The sequence below is a fragment of the Mytilus trossulus genome, chromosome 7 (assembly GCF_036588685.1).
Source record: "Mytilus trossulus isolate FHL-02 chromosome 7, PNRI_Mtr1.1.1.hap1, whole genome shotgun sequence".
Taxonomy (NCBI): domain Eukaryota; kingdom Metazoa; phylum Mollusca; class Bivalvia; order Mytilida; family Mytilidae; genus Mytilus; species Mytilus trossulus.
Window position 1 is genome coordinate 46,559,443 of NC_086379.1, and position 13,725 is coordinate 46,573,167.

The following is a 13,725-nucleotide window of genomic DNA, read 5'->3' on the forward strand; positions in this document are numbered from 1 at the left end:
GCCACGTTCCGCTCGGCGAAATATGTTTACCAATACTTTTAAAGGATCCTAGTTACAACCAATCTTTAGTAATGTGTATGTATGCAATATATATTGGATTATAAAATATTCATTTCTGCAGAGGATTAATTCTAATTAAATGGTACATAATGACTTGACTATACCTGTTTTATTTATAATAAACAAATCGTTTGAAAATTGTATGTTTTCGAATATCATAAATATAGTTGTGAAAATAGTTTTGAAAATGAATAATCAGTCCCTTGCTTTAATAAAAATAAATAACCGACCAAAAACAAATCATCCTGCCCCCTCCCCTCCCCCCCCCCCCAATATCAAAAGGTCGTCCCCTAAGTTCCAGGTCAGAGGACAATACCAATACTAAAATAAGGCTTACGGATACATTGTAGTTATACACTTTAATTCAGTCACGGGCCCGCGATATCACGGGTGTGTTTTATTAAAAACAACTTTTGAGAGATATGAACACGGTCCGTTTAACAACTGTGTGCATGTAGAATTATTTTTTTTACGTACGTGAACATGGTGAATATACATGTAAGATGTGGTATTATATATAGTGCCAATGAGACAACTCTCCATCCAAGTCATAATTTGTAAACGTAAACCATTATTATAGGTCAAATACGTATACTGCCTTCAACACGGAGAATTGGCTCACACCGAAGAGCAAGCTATAACGGGCCCCAAAAATGACTAGTGCAAAACCATTCAAATAAAAAACACCGATCTTATTTACCAAAACAGAAAAAAATTGAGGAACGAATCATAGTAACAATATATATATAGCAACAGTAACAGGAAACACTTCACCACATCAACAAACATGTAACAACACTGAACATCAGGTTTCTTCGGACAAGTGCAAAAAAATGCAGCGGGTTTAAACATTTTGATAGGCACAAACCTTCACCCTACCTACATAAATATCACAACATAGAAAAACACACTATAAAATATAGCAGACATGTGTGCATGTATCTCAGTCAAAATTATCGTTGACATGGCTATGTAAATTTATAGACTTTATATATTATACCAAACTTTTGAACGAACAAAACTTCTGTTTAATAAAGTCATTATTTAAGAAAGTTTGTTTAAACCTGTCTATAATTTGAATAAAATATGCCTAATCTCTGTTCAACTGCTCCTTATTAACTTCCCTCAACGAGCCTCATTGTCACATTTTGTGGCTTATCCTACCATAGAAGGATGTCAAACAATCTTCCGTTCCATTCTCGGCGATCTCCAGTTATTTGTTTCAACGGATGTGTTGCTTCAAGTCAGCCGCTGGCATCTCAAATTGGAATAGGTAAATTTATTTATTAAAGAACCACATTAGCGACATGTGGTACATGAGTAAACATACGACGTCCTAATTTATGACACGTCATTTGTACAACTTATGACTTCTACCTGTTCTAGGTTTCGGTGTTTTTCAAAAGTATTTTAACATTTCATTTAACCTATTCAAACTTCCATTCCATTTCCAACATGCAATTGCATTTATTTGCATGAAAGTACGATTGCATGAAAAGTGTTTATATTACTTTTATGTACTACAAATGTAGATTGTGTACTTAAAAAGTTGTTTACCTTAACAAGAGGGTATCGAGGGAGATTCAATAACGTGAAGATTTATTAGTGTAAAAATGTTTTTATATAGCGTCATCAAAAAATTTTAATGAAGAAAGAATATTCTTCGTAATAATTAAACATTTAACTTGTTAGATTAAAAAAGTTCTTTTTGTAAATAATTACATTAGATGTATATGTTTCATTATAATACGTTATTCTGATTGGCTAATTGCACATCACATGTTATTCCGTAAGCAATTGCATAAGACAATATACAATTATGGCCCGTTGAAGAGGTGAATATCCAAAATTGTCAACACGAGAAGGTTATTTCAATGAGGGCTAGCTAAAAAATGTAATTATAAGTATTGAATGCTTCTTTTTGTAACTTTATAGGGTTGTAAAAGCGTTGACCGTGCGTACATTTTTAGAATGAAGCGCTTCCGCGCTTCATACAAAATGTACTTCGGTCAACGCTTTTACAGCCCAATAAATTTACAAAAAGAAGCATTCAATTCTTAAACGATACTCAAAATCAATTGTTTCACTGGTGGGTTTTTTACCCGTCATTTTGCACATATGTATATTGTATGTAAAGAAAAAAATATGGGGTTTAATCATTTGTACAAATTGTGCCTAGAAAAAAATATGGTATTAAATAAAAATACTTTTCGTTTTTCCGCTATTATAATATGTTTTACCAAATACCATATATGTTTTTACTTGTATATACTTAATTCATGTATATAAACGTATATTTGACCCTTTATACTATATGAAGACAATATTTTTTTATTTTTTTTAGATATTCTAAAATCTGGAGGAAATGCTGCTGATGCCGCTGTCGCCGTTGCTGCAGCACTAAATGTGACAGAGCCCTGTTCGACTGGTATCGGTGGTGATGCTTTCTGTTTGTTTTACGATTCCAAATCAAAAACAGTTAAAGGACTTAATGGAAGGTTTGTTGCTATACTTCACATATGACTGCATGATAAATACTTGCTGCACAAAAAGTTTATTTTGGTCTACTAAAGATGGATGTAAAACTATTTTTATAGTGCAAAAGGGTCAACTTTATTTGTCTCTTTGATCGTTTGACGTGGAAATTTACCCAACCTTATATGACCAAAAATGAGGACCTGTGAACTGATTACGTGTGCCTTTAGAGTTCAAATGTTCATGTTTGCACACATAAAAAATCCTTCTTGTTCATGTACAATCTTTTTGAAGGCACGACACAATATCTCGACTCACCACAGAATGTCGATTCATCCGCTTGCAATTAGAAATTTCCTAATATTTCCATTCAAACCATGACATTGACCGTACCTCACTATTTTATTGCATAAATTGTTCTCGTCCTGTATATTTATGGAACATTATTTATCTACACGTTAAAAAAATCACAGTAATCATGCGAATTGATACAAAATCTCTAGCTCAAGTAAAAACCTTTCAATTTTAATAACCGATTTGTATAACAATAATACGTAGCTTTCTTTTAGATTATATATAATTGATGAAATGGTATATATGTCTGCAAGCCATTATTAAAACGAAACTTGCATCGTCACGTTCATATTAATGAGTTTAGAAAGGTTTCACTGGTTCATCTATACCAACTTAAATCATAAAATGACACTTTTTTTGATATGGTAAAGCATGCAGTAAATCGAGTTACATCAAACATAAGGGAAAACAATCTTGAAATATGCACAGCTGATTAATTATAAAGATATTATTTATGTCATAAGGATTCCGTCGAGTTTTTCTAACTAACCATTTGTACCAAAAATTCTAAAATACCACACAACCTTAATATTATATTTTCTTGTAATTTCAGTATTTTTTTTTAAACCTTCTATTTGAATTTAAAGTAGTGCTTTGATATGTTTACCTTAATTTGTACGATGTAAATTGCATATTCAGTATACTTTTAACATCACTTACTTTTTAATATATTAAACGATAAATATACTAAATACATTGTACATTGTGTACGTCTGTTTGTATTTGAGTCATAGATGATACAATTCTTCAAATTCAACAATTCCCACGTCCATTTAATTCGTATTAAATTCGAATGCGAATGCGAACGATGTATTTAGAACAATGAGTGTGTTTTGTTGCTTATGAAAGGGGGGGATGATTCCCAACCCTGATTAAAGGGGGGTTCCAACTATATGCTCCCATTCAAATGCATTGATTGGCCACAAAAAGGGGGTTCGACCCCTATCCCCCCCCCCCTTTGGATCCGTCAATGTATTTGTCTCTTTGTTTTTCTCAATTTTACTGACGCTACATAAGTCCCTTATTTCTGCGACAAAATTAATTCAAATATCCAACTCCGATATATTTCTTTATGTAGTTAACAGTGATGAAACCTCACCCCCTGATACACAAAAGGGGGTATCCGACGATCTAGTGAAAGAAGGTAGACCCAGACTCACATAAAAAACACAGCGAACTAGAACAGCAGAAACTAAGAGGGGACACAGAAACGATGAAATGTTAAGAAAAATGAAATACTCAGACACGTAAAACGAAAGAGGGACACGGGTAAGGACTGATGAGCAGTTGCAATAAGCATGTGTATCAACTCCAATGTACGAAGACTTACATCCCGCATGGAAAGAGTAATTGGGATCAAAACGGACAACGACAAATATTACAGAGAACGGACTTGGTACTTTTTAGAGAAAATTTACCCATACACATAAGAAAAATGCATTGTCGGAATAATGGGCTGTCGGAATAATGGGCTGTCGGAATAGTGGGCTGTCGGAGTAATAGGCTGTCGGAATAGTGGGCTGTCGGAGTAATAGGCTGTCGGAATAATGGTATTCGGACTAATGGGATGTCACCAGTATATTACATGTCAAACTCCTATAAGCGTGTTTAATGTTAATCTGAAAATGAAAAAAAAAAATTGTGGTGGGTTTTTTTAGTGAACAAATTAAATAAATTTTGATTAGCTAGAATTAAGCCGGCTTGACATGATTAACATATTTCAATTTTTACGATTGCAACTTAACTTGGAGACAGATCTGACAAATTAACCCTTCATTCTGTTTTTGATGTACAAAATGTGTTTTGATTTACCGATGAGTTATTGTTTAGTACATTAAACTATTTCAAATGTTTTTGGTGTTTCTGTTATCCATTAAGGAACCTAATTGAATAAATCCGTGCCGTTTAAGAAAAGTTTTGTTGTCAGATGGGTATTTTGTCCTAATATGTATGTAACCAATACATATCAATTTGAAAAAACCACACGTTTTAATTGCACTTTTTTGAAATATTTATATTTTAATTGATTTCGGTACTGCTTATCTGGATACTGATAAATAAAATGTTATGCAGTATATCATCGTGCACGTGTATCCGTAATCTCTATAATGTAATATCATAATCATAATGTTTCCTGGATCAATAAAATAAGATAATAATTACTTTTGCATTTTTGTAGAATTTTGAACGAATTTTCTAAAGTTTCTTCTGAAAACCGTATCTACCATCATAATGTATAATATTTAAGTGGGACCTGGGACCGTGGTATAACAGTACAACATAAGAACGAACTATAAGTTATAATGGTTCGCTACTGACCCCTTACGGATCCATAGAGAGTTAATAAAATCCATAGGAGGTGACGTCCAACGACTGTTTTGCCAGATAAGCATGCACTCCATATTGCCCTTGCTTGGCTGACAAAACAGCCGTTTGACGTCAGAGTGATCTCGGGTTAGCTGTAGTCGTAATACATGTGTTCTCTCCAATGTCAACTCTATTTTTATTTCAGTGGACGATGTCCAAATGGTTTGACGGTAGATTTACTGGAAAAGCAAGGTTACACAGAGGATAACTTGTTCCCAACAAATCATGGTCATGCTGTCAGTGTACCAGGGGCTGCAGCCGCCTGGGTAGATACAGTTGAAAGATTTGGAAGCGGAAATGTAAATATTTACCCTGTCATATTATAACTTAGAAATAACTGAAATATATATAGATAGATATAAGAACATGTGGTATGAGTGCCAATGAGACAACTCTCCATCCCAGTCACAATATGTAAAATTAACCATTATTGGTCAAAGTACGGTCTTCCCAACACGGAGCCTTAGTTTACAAACGGATTGAGCCATAATACCAATCTGACTTGTTTATTAGCAATGTCTATGGCTAATTAACACTTTTTATCTCACCTGACCCAAAGAGCCAACTGAGCTTTCCTCATCACTTAGCGCCCGTCGTCCGTCGTCGTCGTTAACATTTACAAAAATCTTCTCCTCTGAAACTAGTGCTAAACAATATATATATGCTAGTACTCTACTTTAAAAAAATCCTGAGAAAACCAGACCAAGCACTATGTTACCTTTAATTCCAATATCTTATTGTCAAATATATGAAAGATACAAATGAATTCATCATACCTGTTCATGTTAGTGTGCATAGAATGATAGAATAATTATGTGCATAGAATACCTGCAATTAATGTTCAAGTTTATTTTGTAATGTTTCATAAGATATATGAAAAGAACAACCGTCATAATAATTATTTAAGGCTACAAAATACAAATAAATATAAAATGTTTTAATGTTGAAAATATGATATTAAAGAGCGTGCTAATTAAAAGTGTATCGTGTTAGCTCAAAGCAAAGATGACACATTTATAGATATACAGTAACTCTCTATTTCAATGGACATTGTACACCCTTCACCCCGGTTGACCCATCTAGCAGAAACTAGGGAATTATTTTATTGCTAATTCATTCTCGTTTCTATATGTAATGGAATATCTTCCACTGACCCATGGACTTTAAACAAATAACAAACTCTGTATAATGAAATCTAGAATATATATATTAATACATGTCAACCTTTTATGAGGTAAATATGTCAGCCAATTTTTACTGTTTTGTCAGTTTTCCAGCTGGAGTTTAGGGGTTCTCTTCAGGAACTCCGGCATCCTATACCAAAAAATATTGACCGTCACAACATACATGTAGCCATAAGTGCTCAAAGTGGCATTACATACCATTAATCAATTAATCAACCTTTACTGATTTTTTTCTATGCACGATAAAGGTAGTAATTTGTACTTTTGACATCCTTTATACATTTGTACGTAGTCAGACAGTTATCAACTATCAAAGAACTATCAACTAGAAGAAATGATTTTACTAAGCGACTTTAAACATTACAAAAAATTTGCATTGTATTACTTTACCTATATATAGATATAGGAAGATGTGGTATGAGTGCCAATGAGACAACGCTCCATTCAGGTAACAAAACTAGTTTATAAAAGCAAACCATTATAGTTTAAGGTACGGTCTTCAACACGGAGCCTTGGCTCACACCGAACAGTATACTATATAGGTCCCCAAAAATTACTAGTGTAAAACCAATCAAACGGGAAAACCAACGATCTCATCGATATAAAAACGAGAAACACGAATGAACTACATAAACATACGATAACTACTGTACACTAGATTTCTGACTTAGAACAGGTGCAAACATTAGTAGCGGGATAAACGTTTTAATGGTACCAACTCTTCTCCCTTTTCTGAAACAATAGTTTAACATCACAAAAATATACTTGTTTCCATCTTGGCCGTTATCTTGTAGTTGTTATTTTCCGTATTTTACGGGGTATATAATATTAATAGCTTTTAAGTATCTGAGGTAGGCACTTAAAATTTAAAAAAAACTCAAGTTATAGTCTGTTTTCATAGTAAAAAGTTATCTTAAGAACGTCTATATTGTGTCTTGCTCCTCTTTTCTTTATATTTGATTCACTAATTATAATAATATTTTGTGCATTTTTTTGTTTATCAGAAAATGTTAACTATTCATTCTCAAACCTTCGAATGCCTTTTTTACATTTGATAGTTGTCAATGTCAGAAATACTGAAACCTGCTGCTGAACTTGCTGAGGTAGGATTTCCTGTCCAACAGACTACATCTTACTTCTGGGAAAAAGGTAGGGTTATTTTGAGATTAAGAATGACAATGTACTTTTTTTCTATTATTTTAGTAATAGTCATTTTGAAAACTGTAGAAAACGATCTTCCATTTTAGTCTTATCGAACTGAAAAACAATTCATTTTAACCTTAAATGAAATTCATTTGTTATGACGGGAAATGTGTTGATAAAACTTAGTCATACTGTGACAGATATAAAAGTTAAGTTATATTTGAAAGTTCTCGACATTTGATATATTCATTAACCTTTTCGATAAAAACAATCAACGTACCGGTACCATCGTATATTTTGATACGGCAAAATTATCATTTTCAATAGTTAAAATTTACTAGAAAAAGTCGCAGATATTTTCAAAGTAGACGTAACTGGCTCATCTAGATATTCCATATGATAAAGTCAGTATCAAAAACGAAACTACCTATTATTCTTTCACGTGCCGGTTGTTATCCATTCGCAATATATTTCCATTGCCTCTCATGATCTCGTTCACTATATTATTCACACCTGTTCTTTTTGATAGTTCACTGTTTCAGATAACTTTTGGCCATCTGATAGCGTCCTTCGAATCCTCTAATTCGACTTTCTACTTTTTGGGTTGTTCTCCATGTTTCTGAACCATACGACAGAACTGAATTAACATTGCTCACGTACAATTTAATCCTTGTTTTTGAGGAAATTTTGTTGTTTTTTCCATATGTTATTCATGTTCTGAATCAGCTGGAGCTGCTTTTTCAATACGGATGTTAATTTCTTCTTCAATATTTTCTTCTGCATCAACTCTACTTCCAAGATAGTTGAATGAATTTACTTGTTCCAGTTCTTTTCCGTTCACTATTATTGCGTGTTTGTTCTTTGAAGCTATCTTAATCACCTTAGATTGCTTTGCATTTATCTTCAGTCTTACTTTCGCTGCCTCTGTTGTATCTTTATCCGTCTTTTTCTGTATGTGTTCATGTGTACGCGAAAAGAGGCTGATATCATCAGCAAAGTCCATTTCCTCTAAAAAAAAATGTTGATAGTCCCCACTGTATGCCATGAGTTTCACTTGTTGTCTTTTTCATTACCCACTCAATCACCAATATAAAAGGAAAAGGAGATATTATGCATCCCTCTCGTACTCCAGATGTTATTAAAAACCAATCTGATAGTTTTCCCTCATGTCTTATTGCACATCTAAAACGATCATACATTTCCATAATGATGTTAATTATTTTCTGTGGAATTCCATACATACACATGATGTTCCAGAATGACTCTCTATGAATGCTATCAAATGCTTTTTCGAAGTCCACACAATTTATATGCATATGGGTGATCTTCATTCTAGTGTCTGTTCTATAATATTTCTCAGTATGAGGATGTTATCTTTACATGCACAGTTATTTTTACCAGGCATTGACAGTAAAATAATTCCACGCCAGTTTTAACAATCTGTAAGGTTACCTTTCTTTTGTAGTTTTATGATGATACCATCTTTCCACTGAGTAGGTATAACTTCTTTTCCCAATTATTCATACAGTAAATCACGCATGATGTTCAAATTGAGATTTATGTCTGCTTTCACAGTACCTCTACTGGTTTGCTCACTACCCCAGGAGCCTTGTTGTTTTTAGGTTTCTTAATGACTGCTTTGATCTCATCATCTGTTATGGGTCCTATTTCTATTTCTATTGGTGGTGAAGCCTCCTCTGACCTGTCAACTGAGATATCTGGTTCAGGTTTATTGGTGATGGAGCCTCGGAGTCCTCTGACCTGTCAACTGAGATATCTGGTTCAGGTCTACTCAACACCTCTTTAAAATGCTCTTTCCATCTTTCCAGTTGTTTCTCAAATTTGCATATTGTGTGACCATCTTATATTTCAGTACGTATACTGTAGGTATTTACCCTGCCACTAAGTTGGTTTGTAATGGTGTATAGCTTTCTCATATCTCCAACGTAAGATGCCTTTTCAGCCTCTTCTGCAATGTTATCTGATAAACATTGTATCAACAATTAATGAAGAAGAAAAAAACCACGTGTTATGAATGGGTTTCGTGCGAGGGTCTTTTCTAAATTAACCTTCCACAGAAATGTTAAAACAAACACATTCACCTATACCTTAATAATTTCTTATTTTATCAACGGCACATTTAAAACAGTTGTTATAAACTATGTCAGTGGTGATGTACTGTAGAGAACGCTGGTTTAAACATCTCGATTATAAACGGAAGTCCTTGCAGACATATTTAATATGATGACAACAATCAAATTGTTGTTTGCAGTGATTGCTTAATAATTTTAATGAGGAGATAAAGCTTTGTTTATAGGACTAACATCTTATGACATTGCTATCCTTTAGAATATCTTTATGACCTTCCATTACATTAACACCGTGTTTGTTTTTAGGAATATAATTTAATTTTGGATGTAACGCGTCTTCTGATTGGTTGACGTTATTTTGTTTTCAGCCCATAGACAAAATTTAGTCATGTGACCGTGACGTCATCAACGTTTTACAAGGTTTTCTCCGGTCTAAAATGAAATTTAGAATTAAATCATAAGAAAAGACTGTAAGATTTTGTCTGTCTATTCAAAATAAAATACCCGCATTATTCAGTGTGCACCACATTTTGTATGTTATTTCTCCATAGACAGTCATTACTTAAATAATTTTTTTAGGATCTCATTTACTGACCAATAGTAGAAATAAACATGGGAAAGATATGTTAATACAAGGAAGAGCACCAATGACTGGAGAAGTTATACGTTTACCAAATTTAGCAAACACATTTAGGGTATTTATCATTAAAAAATCACTATTTAGTGAATCTTGTATGTTATATGATATGACCTTTTGTACATAACTTTTGTTTTCATTTAACAGTAATGTATAAAAACAATATATACAGACGGGTTACCCAGTAACGTTAGAGAGCGGATGCCTTCTTTAATTTCGGATTTTTGAACCAGACTTTGCTTTTCTAAAATAAATATCAAATCTGTCAACATCACGTGTTCACCCAGATTCATCGTCATAAGTGAAGGATAACGATCTAGTATTATCCTCTCCACTTGAGAGGAGGAGACTGGATATTAACAGTGGAGTGGATGGGACTGAATCGTACGCATTTGCTAGCGAATATGTCTCGGATTTAGGTGGATTTTCGATGAAGTGTTTTTATCAGCGTTAACGAAGTTTAAAGCAGATCTACAGGTTGTACATGTTAAAACTGAAAAAGAACAAACAACAAAATTACATAACTCCAAGGAAAATTCAAAATGGGAAGTCCCTTAACAAATTGCAAATTCAGCATCTGAACGCCATTATACGAATGAACAGAGCAACTCTCATATTCCCGAATTAGTACAGGCATTTCCTGATGTAGAAAATTGTGGCTTAAACCGATAGACTCAATAGACATAAGTAAATATGAAAGATAAAATTGCAAAGAATTGCCATAGTTCAATATCACAACGGCGGGATATATTATAAATACCAAACCAACCTAGAAGTATAGAACAAAAAATGGTCTAAACAGCAAAAGGTGAACGCGTGCACTACAAAATGTATGTTGAATATATAATTTTTACATGCAGTATATGCATCTCTTGTACTAACAAATACATTGCCAGTATGAACTTTATGTCGTAAGTATTGCTATAAAAACAAGCTGCCAACTTTTATGACATGTTTTTTTACAGGAACTAGGTACCCATGGAAAGAAAGGTTTTTATGATGGAAGAATAGGTAGTGCAATATCAAACATTGTACAGGAACATGGCGGAGTTATGAATATTGATGATCTGAGAAACCACGTGTCAACTTTCGAAGATCCGATAAGTGTATCTTACAAAGGATATAGAGTATGGGAAATTCCCCCAAATGGACAAGGAATGTGTGCCCTAATTGCATTAAATTTGTTAGAGAGCATTGACCTAAAGGGTAAGTTTATCTAGAGCAAAAATGGAATAATAAACTGAATTTGGATAATTATCTTAAAATCTATTTGTTCCTATATTTGTATGCTACTATTGTTTTTTATTGGGTTTTTTTACAATAATTCACATAAACCACTGTAAAACACTGACATTGTCATGTGAAATACAGTTTACTCTAGGCGACCCATACATTCTTGAAGTCTTGTGTTTTCGAAGATTTAATTCCACTTTCTTATATTTCATTGCTCGAGTTCCATCACGTATCTCGTAAGAGCGGGCTGAAAATTGGGGATACTACTTAAGGTAAAAAAAAAAGAGAATTTCTTTGTAGACTCATGGTGAAGTGTCCAGTTTATATTTAATTATTGTTCTTGTTTGCCCTCTCCCCGTTCAAAACCCGGCTCTAGCGACGCAGTGCGTTAATCTTCGATAACAAAATATGGTGTTCACCGTTTCGACCCTAATCAATGGTTTATCACTCGATCTGGTTTTTTTGTACCTTTAAACTTTAAACAGATTCTGGTTAAATAATATAATAATATTTATACACTGAAGAAGCTTCATCAGTACTTCTGTAGCTCGACTGCTGACCACCGACTAAGTATTTACTATGCAAGGAAATTAATTCTGTCTAAAGTACAGTGGGCCGGGTTTATTCATCATACACCGTTGGAAATAATTAAAAGTAGAGTTATGATCCCTTAAAACCACTGTATTCTTTTCAAATTAAGATACATGATTGTAAACACACAAATATTATTATCAGGTTTTAGACAAAAACACGTTTTATAGACGCTGACTTTCTCACGTGAAATAATCGAAGTTCTGTTTACTGTTGTGTAAAATTGTCATATATCAAGGTTGCTTGTCGTCATTTGTTTTTATATACACCAGTGCAAGTAGGTTCTAATTATTGTAGACTAAATAATTGTAATAGTCCCCCTGACACCAAGATTTGCCTTGTTGATTCTAATAAATCAGAATAACAACAACTGAAAAAATATTAATTATTTTTTACAACTGTGTGTAAATTCCCCATAGTAAGTTAGTCGATAAGATAAACACGTTGCACAATGTGCTCGGGATTAAATACGATGAATATATATATATATATATATATATAAACGAGTCTAAATTGAAAACTACGTTCAAACCTATGACTGCGTTGGATAAAAACCGCAATTTTTATACGTGTGCATGTCAAACAAATTTCGTTGTAGAAGGGTCTAAAAACAGCACAAACAACATTTTCCAAAAGACCAAAAGAGTGAAAAAGTATATTTAAACAAAACGCATTTGACTAACAGGTCGAACAACTGATGTTCTTTAACCCTGCTGACTGCCATTGGCGATTGCCAAATAAAATTGATCACAGGTTGTAACAAAATGGATCTTATTATAAATTTAATACGTCACAGAAAAAAAAAAATTGTTAACTTGTGGACAGGATGTTGTGCCACAAACATTCGGTGTCAATATTTCTTTAGTACACCATATCCGGATTTCGACAATAAATGTCTCTTCAGTGATGTTAGGGATCGAAACGGTATTTGGAAGGCCATATAAAAAGCACCCTCATTTTTAGAGAAAGTACCCTCATTTTTAGATTAACTCTTGAATTTTAAGAGTCAATATATAGGATGAACGGATCATATAAACCGGAGGGAAAATATGATACATGCCCAAACAAAAAATATATAAACGAGTCTAAATTGAAAACTACGTTCAAACCTATGACTGCGTTGGATAAAAACCGCAATTTTTATACGTGTGCATGTCAAACAAATTTCGTTGTAGAAGGGTCTAAAAACAGCACAAACAACATTTTCCAAAAGACCAAAAGAGTGAAAAAGTATATTTAAACAAAACGCATTTGACTAACAGGTCGAACAACTGATGTTCTTTAACCCTGCTGACTGCCATTGGCGATTGCCAAATAAAATTGATCACAGGTTGTAACAAAATGGATCTTATTATAAATTTAATACGTCACAGAAAAAAAAAAAAAAATTTTGTTAACTTGTGGACAGGATGTTGTGCCACAAACATTCGGTGTCAATATTTCTTTAGTACACCATATCCGGATTTCGACAATAAATGTCTCTTCAGTGATGTTAGGGATCGAAACGGTATTTGGAAGGCCATATAAAAAGCACCCTCATTTTTAGAGAAAGTACCCTCATTTTTAGATTAACTCTTGAATTTTAAGAGTC

General features: G+C 33.4%; 1 protein-coding gene across 1 annotated transcript in view; it reads left to right on the top strand.

Moving 5' to 3' along the window:
• Positions 1-1,178: 1,178 nt before the first annotated feature.
• The window catches only part of LOC134725173 (glutathione hydrolase-like YwrD proenzyme), a 37,228-nt gene continuing 24,681 nt past the window's right edge, over positions 1,179-13,725 (top strand). Inside the window, exons 1-6 of the mRNA XM_063588786.1 lie at positions 1,179-1,333; positions 2,405-2,558; positions 5,402-5,555; positions 7,499-7,589; positions 10,253-10,368; positions 11,276-11,516. Coding sequence (XP_063444856.1) covers positions 1,234-1,333; positions 2,405-2,558; positions 5,402-5,555; positions 7,499-7,589; positions 10,253-10,368; positions 11,276-11,516 — 856 coding nt within the window. The 5' untranslated portion in view covers positions 1,179-1,233. The remainder of the gene's footprint in view (positions 1,334-2,404; positions 2,559-5,401; positions 5,556-7,498; positions 7,590-10,252; positions 10,369-11,275; positions 11,517-13,725) is intronic.